Raw genomic sequence first — 16,154 nt, forward strand, 5'->3', positions numbered from 1 at the left:
GTGACTTCAGCCTTAAATTTTCTAGCCACCCTCTGCATGTGTATCTGATTTCGGCACAGAAAATTGGGTCACCCTCTAAATGATGAAAGAGGTTAGGAATAGCTCGAACACCCAAATAAAATTAATTATAATCAAATCGTGGATGGTTCCAGTCATAAACCTGACAATGCCCCTGGAGTCCAAAAGCTTAATATCTGGGGTGCAGGAACAAGCAGTGTGTGATAGGACCTGTCCCTGTGTTGACCATCCACCATCTTATCACACACATGTTCAACTCTGTTCCACAAGGCACATGAAATGACAGTCCCAGAACCCTCACACACTTGAGATGAGTGGCAAAGTGAGGCCTTCAAAGAGGCATACTTTAGTAAAAATTGAGTCCTTCAATGAGGTCACCCCTGATGTTCAGCCATACAGCTGTGTCCCAGAAAAAATATTGAAATTGCCAGCCGGAAGGGTAGTAATTAGTTGGGTGAGTGTGAATACTCTTTTGAAAAGACATCGGAAGTGGTACACCTTTTGGCCACCCTTTCTTCAGCCACACCTCAGGGCTCTGCTGAAGCATTCTAAAATGTATATTGGATACAATCATTCAGTACAAAGAACTCTGAACTTGCTCCAGCTACCCTTGAAAACTTCCTGTTCAAACTGTGGATTTTCCCTATTACATGTGGGAAATTGTGCTGTAAAACAAAATGGTTCACAGCGTTTTAAATACATTTTCTTGAGGAGATGTCTCCAAACAAACCCTAATGTAGAGGATCAGACTTCTACATTGCTTAAAGTGTGCATTATGAGGCTGTTTTTAAAACATACTAATTATTGCCACTTTTTGATTTTAATTGACTATTCTGACAAGTTGTATATGATGTTTTGTAATTAATTATAATTGAAGTTTTGTTTTATATGAATTATGTTTTTTATTATATGTATGTCTAATTAAAGATAATATAGCTTTTTAATAGATTTTGTTCTTATTGTTCTCTTCTTGCAACCTTGGTTCCCTTAGTGTTGTTTCTAATACCTAGGTTTGATATACAGATCACAGCGTTTAAATACATTTTCTTGAGGAGATGTCTCCAAACAAACCCTAATGTAGAGGATCAGACTTCTTACATTGCTTAAAGTGTGCATTATGAGGCTGGTCTTAAAACATTTTCCAGGACAGCTGCAGTATCTTTAAAGAGTGGTGGAATCCCGCAAATTTCCACACTCTGTTTTTTTTAAGGGGGGCGAGTGGGATTGTCAGTTGGGTTGCCAGATGGTTCAATCTTTTGAGTTGCTTGTCTTAATAAACTTCCTTGCTTCATTGCTGTGGTTCTCGAGAATCTGTGCAATAATCTTGCAATGAGTTGGAGGCCACACACGAACAGAAAGAAGACGTTTTAGCACAGAGATGAAGAGACAATAGTGATAAAACTGGCCAGTGGCATACATTCCTTAATGATAGTGGAAGTAAATGGAAAGTATGGGCTTGAATATTTCCCTTTTTGGCGCTTGTATGAACAATATTAATCAGTGTTGCAAGAGATTGCCGAACCAGATGGATGCTCCAACAGTTAATGTGAGCAACCCCAGTGCCGGGTTCTCCTCCGTGACTCCTATGTCTCTGAAGTTCATGAGGATTTTCGCTCTCCTCAGCTCCCTCCATGAGCGCGACAAGACCAAACACAAGCGTAAGCTATGGGACGTCTCACCACAATGACCCCTAAACTCTGCTACTTGAATGCAATCGGATGCTCTGCACTGCATTACTGGTGTGTTAAGGAAGTCCGTCTTCTTTCTTTATCAGAACATTAGTCGCTCACCACACTGACTAGGCTGTCTGGTACAACGTGCGGAAGAGAAGTTTAAGATCAGGGGTTTGAGGCAAATATTTCAGCAATGAGTACGCTGTCACCATGTGATCTTTACCTAACAGTGCGCACTACTGTCAATGGAACCTGAAAACTTTCCTTCAAAAGATGAGTTAGTAGTAATAAGGTGGATTTTTTGTATAAAAAAGAAAGAAAAACAAAAGGCAGTAAATTAAAAGGAGAAACACACTTGGAAAACACCTTCTGAGTTGGAATATTTAATCAACTACAATATTTTATCCTGCCCAACATTGAGTTCCACGTCCCAAGCAGACATTTTCCAGACGTAGACGGTTCTCAACTATCATTCTGTCTCCAAGCTTTGTACCACAGACGAGCTCACCACCCATTGATTGGAAAGAGTGGATCAAAATTTTAAAAAGCTATATTGAAGCTTTGGATTAGCTGATCTTTTGATTAGGAAAGAACACTGGGCATAGAAGGAACATATGACGCTTAGGTGGTTATAATGTTCCTAAGTTAAAGAATTGTATTGCCAACTGGCAAAGATGCAGCTAATGTAGAGAAAGGGGACATTTTATCTGAGGTGTAGATAGGGAAATAGAATCAGGGTTGTGTCAGTCGAAACCTACAAAGAAGAAACATTTGGCGGACTGCTAAGTGTAGAATGGCCAGTTGAGAAAAGAGAAAAATAGAGTTTAGACAGTTTTTTTCAAATTAAAGGGCCAAAGGACACCATGATGACAGACTTAGGTTTATTGTGCACTATAATAGACAAGAACTGTTCAATGCAATGTGGCCAGCAGTCCAGTAGAACCTCAAATATATTATTACCCAAGATTATCAGGGACGTGTCATTGATGTTTTTGAGTACATATGGACTGACATCACATTTCAGGAGTGTGTTAGAGAAAAGAGAAAGTATATGAAGTCAGGAGTGCACCACTTATATTAGGATGGATTTGCCCATATGACGTTCATATCATCATAAATCTGAGAGTCCCGAACAAGTAACGGAGTGGAACACATCAATGTAGAAGAAATTTTGTTGGTTGCTAAGAAGGTATTTGAAGGAAAGCTATGTGTATTAGAAGAGTTATGTCCATAAAATAGTATTAAATGAGGGATCGACATATAAGGCTGGAAGAGTACCTTTGGTCAAAAGAGAAGAGGTGAAGGGTATAGTAAGGGAAAGGGTACACTATGCAGCATACAGCTATCACCAAACAGCTTGGTGGTAGATTGAGATTTGTCTTTAGCTTTGCTGCCTAAATCAAAATATTGTCTTGAGCTGTTTTGCACTAGCAACTATCACGGAGATGTTGTTGAAGGGTGGCAAGTATTTTATTCAAAACTGGATTTGAGGAGTGCTTATTATTAAATCAGGTTCATTTGCAATCCAAAGCTGTGACAGACTTAACAAATATCCAAGGTGTGTTTCAGTTAATCTATGTGCCCTTCAGCCTCTCGTCAGCAGCTAGTGCACTTCATTGTATGATGAGAGACAATTTCGGGGGGTGGGGGTATATTTTAGTATTTGAAAAGACCATCTGGTCCTATAACAGGAATTAGATGAATTCAATTCAAAATATTGATTTTTGGAAGAAGAGGTTGAGTGTAAAGGGTACACCATTTCAATTGCTGAGTGAGACTGAAGGCAGATCTAATGAATGGAGTGCTATTTCAGGGGACAAAACCAGGTTGAGACCCGTCATGGGTTTGATTGAATATTATGCAAAGTTTATCCAGGATTTCTCCACAAAAGCAGAATTGTAAATGTTGTTAGAGAAATGCACGTTTTTTGAGTGGAGAAGTAGGCAACAAAGGGCTGTCAATGAGATTGAAGATTGAATTGCAAAGGAATTGCTCAGTAACTGAAACAGAGGCATTTACGGCTGCTTGTGACATTAAATATTTCATTATGTGTATATGAGGTGTGAGGATTGTGATAAGGACATATCATAGGCCCTTATTAAAGGTGTTGCACTCAGGTGGAGCGGACAACTGTTCTGCATGACTACCAAGGTAGGTAGCCAGATTACTGAGTATTACAAATGGTAATGAGACGGTTCCCGAGTGGGAACATAAGGGTGATTGAGTAATGGTAAAACTGGGTAGGTTTGGAGTTGGACTTTCTATATATAGAGTAAAGGTAGTAAGAGGCTGTTGTGGAGAATTGGAAACATTGAACAAGAGGCAAGTAGCTTTGTACTAGAGATGTTTAGAGTGTGTTGGAGCAGAAAGAGATGGTGATGGGTGTAGAGGACCAATGCTGTTGTTAGATATTGAAATGAAAGAGAAGCTCATTGCTGACAGACTCCTTGCAAGAAGAAGAGGAGTGAAGCATGATGTAGGTGAAGGAGAATGAGACCAGAAAGTTGAGTAATGCAGAGGAAGATTAGAAAGAAATCTGGTAGAGTTGGACTCATTGGGGAGTCCAGATCACCCCTGAACAAGATGCACTCCTAAGTGGCCGAGTGACTACATTTGGGGTAGATCACAAAGCCGTGGGGTGTTGGTATTATGAACAAAGTCCAACTTGCAAATGTCGTGCTCTACATTACGAATCGCTTATTTTACTTGGGTCTTTCGATGTATTTGACAGATTGACTTTGTAAATTGAGGGAAAGAGGTGTGCTGTATATTTAAAGAATGGTGGTAGTCTGCAAGGTTCCATGCTCTGTGTGGCACGTGGGATGCTAGTGTGGGATGCTAGTGTGGGATGCTAGCATGGGATGCCAACGGGGATGCTTGCTGATGGGGATGCTGGCAGGACTACTGGTTACCACTAATGGATTGCTTGTCTTCATAAACCTCCTTGCTTCTTCATTGTGGCACCTGAAAATCTTCGCAACAGCTGCTTCTACTTCCCGGTCCAACTCTGATCAGAACGCATATAAAACAAACAATAAATTAAGAAGAGGAAAACTGGCGTGCAAAGTTATTTCTCCCAATCCTCAGACTACTCTGCCAATCGAGTGTGGTAACTGGTAATGGAAACACCAACTTGGATAAGCCTGCTTGCCTTCCGTCAACCAGACACAATTTTATTTTACTATTCGAACAGGAAGCCCATTTGAAATCAAAAGTGGGGTGCTTTGTCTGTGGGCCCAAATTTCACTGCAATGTTTACCCGGAGTAATTATTGCTGCAGAAAGATCCTCCTCTTACCGCTCCTTTGCATGTGTCTTGAAGACTCAGCAGAAACGCAGACTTTTCTTTAAATGTAGGAGCCTAAGGCCGACTTTATTCTGAAGCAGAATGAGCTCACACGACATATCCTCCGACTAACCAGCTTGAATGACGTAGCAAGCAAACTCATTAAATAACTAACACTTACACCATCCTCCAAGCAACTTAACCTTCCGTTTTGCCTCTACAGCCCAAATTTCCTTTTCCCCAGTAAACATGCTTAACCCCTATCTTTACCGTGCCACTGACCTCGCCTGGGAGTACTGCCCCCTTCTGCGTTTCTTAACGCCTGGTTCTGTTTTTCCTCAAACTCTGGTCTTGTGTGTCGGCTCCTGGTCAGTGCTGTTATTCCTAACATATTTTTTCACCTCTATTTGTGTGGTCTGAAACATTCCCCCTAAGTTGTTTTGCTAAAATAGTAATTTCTGCACAAGTTTCAGCGAAAATCAGTACATCATATAAGTCCCAATGAGTTCAGCTTCCAAACAAGTCGGTCTCCACCTGTTTGTGCTGGCCAGGTGGTGGGCATGACGCCATCCTTTCTGCGCATGCTCTACTGATGAGGTTGAGGCCGCCGCCGACACATCATATGTCGCCCCCTCATATATTTCCTCGACGCTCCAAACTTCCCTGACGGAAATGACAGGTCTGCATCCTTCTCCTCCTCCGAGGTTCAGCTCAGATTTTCGTCTTATATCATAACTTCAACTGCGTTGTTGGCACTGTGGTGTTAAGGTGGTTTAACACCGTGAAAATATGGAGTGAGTACAGATACAGAGATCACTGCTGCTGTTCTGAACGGTTCATCTCTTAGGGCGGAGGCATGGGCTGCAACACTTTCAGCACCATGGACAGAGGCAACTAAGCTGGTTTTCTCTTTTCTGCAGCTAGGAGCAGCTCAGTGGGCACAAACGCTGCATTTTACTGTGGCATTTGGTAGCGCTTCATACTCCATTATGGGCGCAGAAGCACATTTTGGACTTGCGGCGCTACAATGTGGGGGGGGGGGGGGTTGTCGGCAGTGCTGCATTTTTTGTAATCCTATGTGGGAAGGGATTCGATGTTGTGAAAACGTGAACAGACAGGAGCGCCTATTTAGTCTTGAATCACAGCACCTAGTACTGTGATAGATAAGGAGGTGTGAGATGTACAAAAAAATATAATTAGCTGGTGGTTGTAATTTACCCTGCTGGTCCAGTGCTAAGTTTTACTATTTCTACTATGTTAAATGTAGTGTTTTATCAACTTAACCCTGGGCGTAGTTTGCGTAGTAGCGCTACGCGTAGCTACGTGAAGTGCACTTTGCACTACGCACGCTACGTGAACTGTGTAGTGCGGTAGGGAAATGCTGTTGGCACTGATTGCGCAGTACCGGGTGCTTGTCCGCACTGTGCGATCATTGCAAACGGCATCTTGCATAGTGCAAGCGATCGTTTTCTGCTGCTCGAGTAGATTTGTACTCGAGCAGCAGCTTTCTCAACGCAGACTGGTAGTTTCTCATCGTGAGTTGTCGCAAGCATATGCGACCACTCGCAATGAGAAACCTGACCTCCCCGCGTTGAGAAGGTTTCCTGGAGGTTTATTTTCCACTCTTGTGATCGGAAACTTGATGTTGCTAATCCCGACTGAGGAAAAAGTCTGGCCGGGATGTTGTTTGCTCGCTTGTGGTCGCCAACTTGATGTTGAGGACTGCGAGCAGGGCAAAAATGCCCGCTACGCTATGCGTTTTTGCACTGTGCTATGTGCAATTCGCATAGTTAGTGGTCCCGGGAAGTTTCACATCGGTGTAGCCCATATCATAGCATGTTTTCTCAGGCAAGTTCTGCCTTGGCGTGCACTAATTGTGCCAGACCCTATTAGTAAAATGTGCTACACCAACATGTACGAGCAAGACATTATTGGCAACTTCTCAAAGGAACCATGAGCCTCTGTAAACAAGACATCTACAGTCAAATAAACAAAGTGATCACTCGAAAATGTTCAAGCAGGAACAACCAATGGAGCAGAACTCTGATTCTCATGAGTGGGAAACTAGAATGAAAAACATAAATCCAGTATTTGTGAAGAGCAAACAATTACCCAAGGGTGTCAAGGCGCTGGGGCAGTCGGGAAGATTAAGCTAGCTATTGCCCAGAGTCACATGATGCTTGGATAACGTGTGCCGGCGCCAGGGATCGATCCGTGAGCCCCCGTGTTCCGGAGTGAGGCACCCTGGGCGCTGTGCCACACCTCTTCCTGGGGAATGTTATATATGCATAAGGTTTCCTAAACTAGTGTAAACAACATGTAGATAGATTTCTTTTCAACGTAAGGTACACGTGACCTATTTAATGACTAAGGACGTAGGCTGAGCAAGACACCCTGGTGTATAATCTATTGCGAAGATTGACATATATTGCAATATTTACCTTCCGTCTTGATTTTAATATGCATATGGAGACAATCAAATTCAGAAAATACACCTATACCGAGGGAGAAATCTATATTTCTTTGTTTTTTTTTACATTTTTAATTTTAAAGTGGGCAACTCCTTGGGGTCATTTAAAGTAGCGTTTCTATCTCTGCATCATGTGGATGGCGTAAATATATGAGATTTTTGACTGAGGGATTATTATGGGTGGGTGACTACATGTTTTCTAAGGGAGACAAGCCACTAGTAAGTTTAACTAAGTAAGGTGCATCGAAAGTTTCGGTGTTTGCTTCTTGCAAAGCACTAATATCTAATTTGTGCACAAAGACCTTCTACCTGTGCTGCTGTGTAGTTTGGCAGAGATTGTGAGCAAGAGGAGATGGGATGTGCTTCGGCCACCCTAACATATTTCATTTATATATTTTATCTTCCCAGAGACGCTTTAAGGCATGGGTAATGTGGGCATTTGTCCAGGGCCCCATTTTCCAAGGGCCCCTGGGAAAATTAACTTTTGCTCTTTAGACTTCTGTCTATTTCTGTATTCCAGCCTTTATCATGTAATTCAATATTATTTGGCAACATGGAGCTTCAATTAGGAGAAAATGGAAATAAAAATCAAAGTTGTTCCAGTAGGGGCCCCCAAAATATGTTTTGCCGGGTGCTCCCAAATTCCTTGACACTGCTTCCATTGTGGCCCACCAAGAGCTGAGGTTTTAGCTCGAAGCTGAGCTGAACACAGAACAGGTACCATGTCGCACATTGGATGCAGTGTCACAATTCGCACCATTTTTCACCCTTCACTGGGTGCACCTGCCATATACCAGGAAAGGAAACCTAATAACAGTAATAAATGCCCCTAGGGCTCGCGTAAAGCCTGACATTTTGCGCCTGTGATGGAGAGAGCAGTCTGTAAAATACAGATTGAAATAAATATTCATACCAAGCAAATATGGTCAAATTCAACAAGCCATGAGCTACGCACTGAGGGGCAGATTTACAAGGACTGGTGCATCCCTGCATATCAGCAGGGATGCGCCAGGTAAGGTGTGTCACATAAGTTTACCCTTGCGCCACCACAGATGCTCCGCATTTACAATGCGGCGCATCGTGGCGGAAGGATAAACAGATGCGGGACACATCTGATGGCGTAAGGGCGGCGCATTGCTGGAGCTGTGTTGCAAGTGCGACGTAACTCCAGCAATGCTCAGGGGCTACCCATACCGTAACATGCTGCGTCACTCCTTACGCCTGCTTCAAGCAGGCGCAGGGTTTTGACTCAGCAACGTCGGAAAAGTGACTCAGCGTCACTTTTCCGAGGCTTTTTCCGACGGAACGCCCACCCTGCATACATTAAACCTGATGCAGGTTCAATGTGGCGCAGGGCTTTACAGCGTGACACATCTCTCTAGATGCGTCACGTTGTAAATAAGGCACAATATGGCGCATGGTTTACACCGCCGCTACATCACAGAAGTGATGCAATGTCGGCGTAAATGTGTTGCAAGGGGCTTGTAAATGTGCCCCTGAATGTGTAAAACATATGAGGTGCATGGCGAGTGTGCCTCTGAAGGTCTCCCTGGACAGTGGGTCCCAGGAAGTCGCCCACACTGCTGGAAGAGTCAGTGAAAGACAGAGCACCAGTTGCCAAAAGTCGTGCACATTCAGTGCATATCTCGTTTAAGCTTGTTTAACTTGACCTAAACTGCTTGGTGTGAATATTTATTTCAAAGTGTGCATTTTGCTCTAGATATATTTTAAGCAGCCTTTCTTTCCTAGGTCTGTGCAGCAGGCAGAGTCGATGGCGAAATAATAGCATACATGTACATCTGTTTATTTTGCCATATGATTAGGCTATTTACATTATACAATCACAGAAGGAATTATGGGTCGATGTCTTATGAACTTTCCCCTACCATGGTTAAATTGTACAGGTTTTGATGATTTTCTTTGCTATAGCCACTGTCATGTATGCTTGTACTTTATATAGCTGTTTACACCATGTGTTTTGCAAATACCCCCAAACATATTTTTATTTTTGCATTTTGAGAAGTGTTTATGATAACTATCCGCCAGGACAGTTCGAAGTCTAGTCTTTCTGTGTGAACCATTCATACTGTATGTTCCACCAGCACAAGATTATCCGTAAAATAATGTCATGTTTTCACTTTAATCATTGTTTGACACTGCCAGTGTTTTTCCCAAGTCTGCTCGCCACAGCTGGGCGAGGTTGCTAAGTAGAGTGAACACTTTTGGAAATTGAGTCAACTTATTTGTCATTTTGGTCTCTATAGTTATGGAAATTCTTTTAAGAGCTGTACAATCTCAAAAAAGGTAGTTCGGTTTATTTGCTACTGATCATGATGTGATCAACAATTTCAATCCTCATGAACTGAAGGCTCACACCACACGATCCGGGCAGCTGAACCGTCTTTTTAGGATGCCTCCTTTAGTGGAGGCTTGTAAGGGTGTTACGCGAGGATCCTACCTCATCTTCTTCATCAACATTACTATGTGTAATCACGTCTAACTGCTAAGACCGTGTTAGGCAGAGCTGATCAGCTGTAAATTTTCCACCACCGTATAGATGTTTACCTGGTCACCCTCATTTGCACCATTTCGGCACATTTCACTCCATTTTTAGCAGCAGATCTGTGTGGATGACTAAAATTCTCCTTTTATGCATTCTATGGCTTATAAACTCAGCAGTCTCAAACGAGAATGAAATAGCATAATGAAGTTGGTTTATGCTGTGAGTGAAGGTTTAAGATTATTGTTCTTAATTCACTGTACTATGATGGGGTGCATTATGTCCTTCTCACCTTCACTTAGCACACAGTCTTGTTATCCAAGAGTAAAGCCTAATGACAATCTGTATTTGGGATGGGACTTTGCTTGACATGTAAGTGATTGCTGTTGTTTCTGTACAGACGTGGCTTTCTAGCCTAGAACACCGTTTGGCTTAGGTCCCTTTTCACATTGGTAATATCTAGTATTTATGTCACCTAGGATGATACGGAAGGAGAGGATGTGGAGAAGGAACCATCGAACTCTCTGAAGCTCGACTTCAAAGAAGATGTCCACTTCAAAACAAAGGTCAACTACTCCTACGCCGCGGTCCAGATCCCCACGGACATCTACAAAGGCTGTGAGTGGCTGCTGATCCATGCATAGCAAGTGCATAAATTTAGCACACAAAAGTGACCATGATATATAATATGTACGCACATGCTCAAAGTTAAAAGATTGTTTTTCTTAGGCATGAATGTGATTTGCAGGCTACTTATTTTCTCCTTTTCCACCAACTTCTATTGGTTCACCAATCTACAATCAGTTGCGAGTTGTTAAGGATAAAAAGAAAACAAGCTTACTGACATTCAGTCTACTGTTTTTTGTAAGTCAATACGATTTCAAATATCTCCCTACAATGATGATGTACCGTGACTTGGCTGTAAGTATTAACAGCTGGACTAGACTCTGTCTACAGCAAAGCATTCTGTCTTAATGGAGATATTGAACGTCCCCCAGTTGTCAACACTCACAAAACTCAGTTTCTTATTGAAAGATCCTGGATTATTACCAGTGGTGAGAGCGAGGTATATGATCTCCCATAAAGATAATAAACTAATGACTTGTTAGGTATATTATTAATGAGAAATCCTGGGCGTAACACTGGTAGTTATAGCACAAAGCAATGGGCTTTCTTTCAGAAAATACGTATGAAGTATTTGAGTGACACCAAAACAACATGCAAATCAAGAAAATAAGCAATACAATGGGGCAAACCAATTTAGGAAAAATAAGTAGAATTTATTTCGTACAATTGCTCAAAAGTGATTCAAATCTGGTTAAGGATACCAGGGATATGAATTTCTAAAATGTAAATGCCAAAAAGCCATAAATGCACGAAAGAAAGCCCAATGATGACAGGGGCGTGGTTGCCTTTATTGTAATAAAGAATGGGTTGATTGCAGCCCTATAGTTAACCCAGTCATCAGCGTTACCTTGTGATTTAGATTAAATAGTGGAATTCAGAATGTTACAGGGCACCGTAGCCCCCAAAGTACTCTGTAATTAGTGCAGAATTCCACTGATGCTTTCGGTTTTAAGTGCGACGAACCTGAACAACGTAGCCACTAAGCTTGCGTAACCTCTGCTATAATTTTATAACATTTTGTCACATTTCTCCACTCTCATGTTTTACCTCCGAACTTGAAAGAAATTTTGGGGCCCTAAATTATCCAGCAATACAAGGTCTAAAGCCATAGCCTTGCTGAGTAGGACTATACAATTCTCAATATGCATACATGTCAACATTTTAGAAGAGGAAAGTGGGAAATAAAACAATAAAAAATAAATACATTGAATGTATTACTCCCATTGACTTCTATTGAAGCAGAGGCAATTTCAGAGGGGAGACAGCCAAATTAAAGCCATTTTTACTTCAGAAATCGGGAGGCTCCTGTCCAAATCGGATGTATTGGCATGTATGGACATAGTCTTCACGAGGTGAGCAAAAGCTTCCTTTCTCGTCATGAAAAGCTCCAAGTGGGATGAACCACAAAATCTTGCCTGCCACCGTTCACCTTCCTTAAGCAGTCTCTGCACTTTGTCAAAGCAGAGGTCAACGTTTTATGTGTCCTACCTGATTGGGAAGTCCAGGTTAATTGCCTCTGTCACTTGCCAAGTTTCCAAACCTCAATGGCAACTTCCAGGTTGGAAGAGCACAAACCACTCTTTTTCTGGGGCTCCAGCCCAGTTGGCTGTAAAAAATAGCCCACTGTTGCTTCGCAGGAAAAATAGCGTAATTGTCCTTCATGTTCCTGGGACAGCAAGCGGCTAGGTTACCAGGCCATTGATATGTACTCACAGTTATCGGTTGCAAAGAAGAGCAGATGCAGACTTCTGTCCGCTTCCATTCAGCCAATGGCACAGGTGCTTCCTCTTCTCTTCTTCTCTAAGTCCAGTTGTATTCAGAGGTGCTGGTAATTAGAAGCCATTGATAAGAGATTGATGATATGACATCAGTCTATCCTCAGTGTCTCCACATTTGTCAGCCTACTGGTTTTTCCCTTCACCTGCCTGTAAAGCATCTTACACGACTTTAGTCTTGTGGGCTTTCAATGTGGCAGGACCTCAAGGCTTTGGGGTAACACTGTTAGTCCCCACCGAGTGGGTGTCTTAGTGAAATGAGTAAACTACCATGCAATCCTACTCCGTCTGCTCCTGAACTCACGCCACCCTGGACCACATGCCAGGGAGCAAGCCACCATCAGAGGAGAACCACCCAGCTGAAAATGATTTACAGTGAACATGGTTCTGAGGAGTTTCTGCCTGCCCCTTTTTTGTTGCCCTTCTGTTGTCCCTGTCATTCCTCTCCCTAATATACCAAGACAACTATGAGTTGATGCTCTGTATTTATGCTTCCTCCCAGCACTTCCACATTCATGCCAGATAACTGATGATTGGCCAAATCCTTTGTTCTTCCCAGAAAGGCATTTGCCAACTAATCAGCAAACCGTGATAGATAAATATCCAGGTTTCACCTACAGATGGATAGAACTGGATGTGATGGTAAAAACTCAGACCAGAGGCAGACACAGCATTTTGGGAAAATAATATGTATCTTTGTGTACCTTTAATGTGGCACAGCTTTGAATAAGGACTTTGGAGCCCAAATGCACAGAAACACCTGTAATGATGCAAATTCTAACAAACATGAGTTTCCCAGGTAAATTAGTCCAGACTGGATCCAAATTACCCTCATACGAACAGTGTGTATTGTATAGACATGGCGTGTTGGTCCATACTAACACCCAAGCACTGAGGCAAAAATAGTCCTTATGGAGTTCAAACACCAGGTGAAAAAAGAAAAAGGCTCTGCAATTAACACAAGGGACCTTGGAATCCTTGTAAGGGCCATGCATAAATTCCTGACTGTGGTCTTCAATTCAGACCGCGCCTAAATACCCCTTACCTATCACTCGTATCACCAGCCCGAACACAAACTTTAATTGATAAATTCCACATTGTCTAGCGGCCTAGCGCCCCCATACACACTCTAACGTTTAGCCATTACCATCCTGGCCCCTCTTCCTTCTTGCCGAGACTCCATGTCGGGGCCATCCTCCGGGTGATAGTCATAGTAGGGGAAAATGGTTTAATTTCCTTGTTCCTGATAGTATTTCCCGAGTAACTACCCAGGACATGACTTGTTGTAAAATAGCTTTGCAAAGTGAAATCAAGAGTAAAAAGGCAAATAAACTGTTAAAAAGGCATAGATGAATGTTCTTTAAAAGATGTAAGGCCTTGATGCTACTTGATGTTCATGCGTTCTGGATCGGTAGTGTGGTTTGTTGCAAAGCCTCTTTTTTACAGGTAGAGCCTGACTGATGTTTTATGTAAAAGCATTCTCTCTTTGTTAATGTTTGAGGGTGGAACATCTCATCAGTACTCCAAGTCTCATGCATAATTTGCTTTGTAGGGCTTGAGCTGGGGCTATAGACATAGGGTGTGGATTTAACAAGCATGCAGAAGTTATCACCATAAGAACAAATAGGTACTTTTTCTGGATGGGTGACGCCCCTCTTCTCGAAGCTCTGGTAATCTCTTAGGTTCTGAATAACGATGGCTTACTCTCACCCAGAATCTGTCCAGCATTAGTCATGGAATATTAGACATGGTAGTTTGACCTTCAAAAAGATGGCCTTTGCACATCCTCACTGTTGAACACAAGCTTTGATTTTATCAACACACATTAGTAATTAATACTGTGCGAATGAGCTTGGAGAAGGCATGCATCCACTCACATTTCTACTTCATCCTTTGTAAGCCATTTTAGAGTTATTTCATAGAGTAGTTCATTAACTGCACTTACTGTATACTTATACATTGTGAGAATGAAAATTAAAATGGTTTATCCATAGCTGGATCTGTAGTTAACACCTTGAAAAAAAGGACACAATGATACACTAAACTGATTCATGTAGAGAAGGTGGGTAAAAGATTCAAGGTACTTGCCCAGTTAGATGGACACATCTGCGCTATATTGTCACTTTATGCACCTGACACAAAAGGTGAACACTTCCTTAAAACTTGTTTACTGAGCTGTTTGATCTGGTGGAAGGCAAAATCCTAATTGGTGGGGATTTGAATGTAGGACTCGATCCAGCTAAGGACCGTACCCAGCAGAAGTATGATGGGGCGATTAGCCCGTGTAGGCCTTACCGACTCGTTAGAGGAGGTGGGGGCTAGTGGGTGGGTGGCGAAACTTTCATGCAGGTAAAATAGATTATACCTTTTACTCAGCAGCACATAAAACGCGTTACTATTACACTCCTTTTTGTTGCCTACCAGATCATGGGCATGCATTAAAAACTTTAATATTGGTAATATAGCTATATAATACATGAGATTCTGTAATCCCTGAATAAACACCAGTCTCTTATTTCTTTAAAATTGGTGACTAGTGATGCACTCAGTGGCCGATTTTAAATAAAAGACATGAGAACTTGACTATTACAAGTCCTTACAGTGTATTTCTGACACCACAATGCCTGCTGCCAGAGCCAGGCCAAGGATCAGAACTGAAGCAGCTGTTTAAATCAACGAAAACGAAGCACAGCTTTTCTTTCTTCTCCTCTATATTAACAGCTTAAATGACCAGCAGAGAGAATATGTCTTTGTTTGCACTCATTGCATAGAGAAAAGCTAGAACCTTTTAGCATGTTTCTCCACATTTCCACATAGTGGAATTTTTTAGACTGACTGGCACTGAACTGTTTATAATATCTGTTTCAGCAAATATCTAACAGGTTTTTGATGTGTTTCATTTTGCACTAGAGGCTTTATTTTTATTCTTCCTTTTTATAAACATGGTCTTTCATATGAAGGAGCTATGCACCAAAGTTGTAAGTAGTATGAGGGAAAGGTGATGGTGTGACTATGTATTATATAGGATAAAGTATTACCTAGTATACATAAGGATATTGCCAAGCCACTCAGAGTGCTATAACCTTATAAAGGAACTCAGCCTTTGGTCTCATTCCTGTATATGTTATGGAACTCCTCATTGACTTGCAATATCTTTATAAAGTACAGCATTGGGTACCTTATCCCTTATTTCTTATTATGCACTAATCAGCATTCATTTGCACTATCTCTGCCGTGTTGCCGGTGTGCATAGATGGGGGTGAACAAACATCTTCGCTGAGATCTGGTGATCAGAGCAGAATTTGCCTGTAAGATCAGGTACTATATATTAGACAATAACACACTTGCCATTTCCCGTGGAACATTATTGGATACACAGAAAACTGGTTTTAAAGGGTCAACTTATCTAAGCAGTAGCTCACATGAGACAGATCAAGGTGACGGCGGAGAAGGTGCTGGAGGATTGGCAGAACTAGCAGGACACCCAGAGCGTCATGGTCAGAAAAAACTGCTGATAGGTACTAGCAATACGAGCTTAAGAGAAAGCGATGGACTATAAAAGCAGAGTATTCCCTACTGCGCTCCAAGCAAAGGTACCACTTGGCTGGCAACAAAGCGGTGTACATTATAATGTAGTGAAATTGTGCATTCGCTGCCATATTATGATTGGGAAAATTGGTTCCACACAGTAATTCCCCATTCCAAGGTGATAATTGCTCGGTGCTGGTGCAGATTTACTACAGGGTAAAAGTACACTCGCATTACCTCAGTAGCATCAGTGGCGGGCCATGCAGATTAGCGCCGTG

General features: G+C 42.0%; 1 protein-coding gene across 1 annotated transcript in view; it reads left to right on the forward strand.

The window, feature by feature from the left end:
- CACNA2D2 (calcium voltage-gated channel auxiliary subunit alpha2delta 2) overlaps window positions 1–16,154 on the forward strand; it is a 1,696,410-nt gene that overhangs the window by 1,096,892 nt on the left and 583,364 nt on the right. Inside the window, exon 6 of the mRNA XM_078661304.1 lies at window positions 10,426–10,564. Coding sequence (XP_078517430.1) covers window positions 10,426–10,564 — 139 coding nt within the window. The remainder of the gene's footprint in view (window positions 1–10,425; window positions 10,565–16,154) is intronic.

Source organism: Lissotriton helveticus, chromosome 9, assembly GCF_964261635.1.
Source record: "Lissotriton helveticus chromosome 9, aLisHel1.1, whole genome shotgun sequence".
NCBI lineage: Eukaryota > Metazoa > Chordata > Amphibia > Caudata > Salamandridae > Lissotriton > Lissotriton helveticus.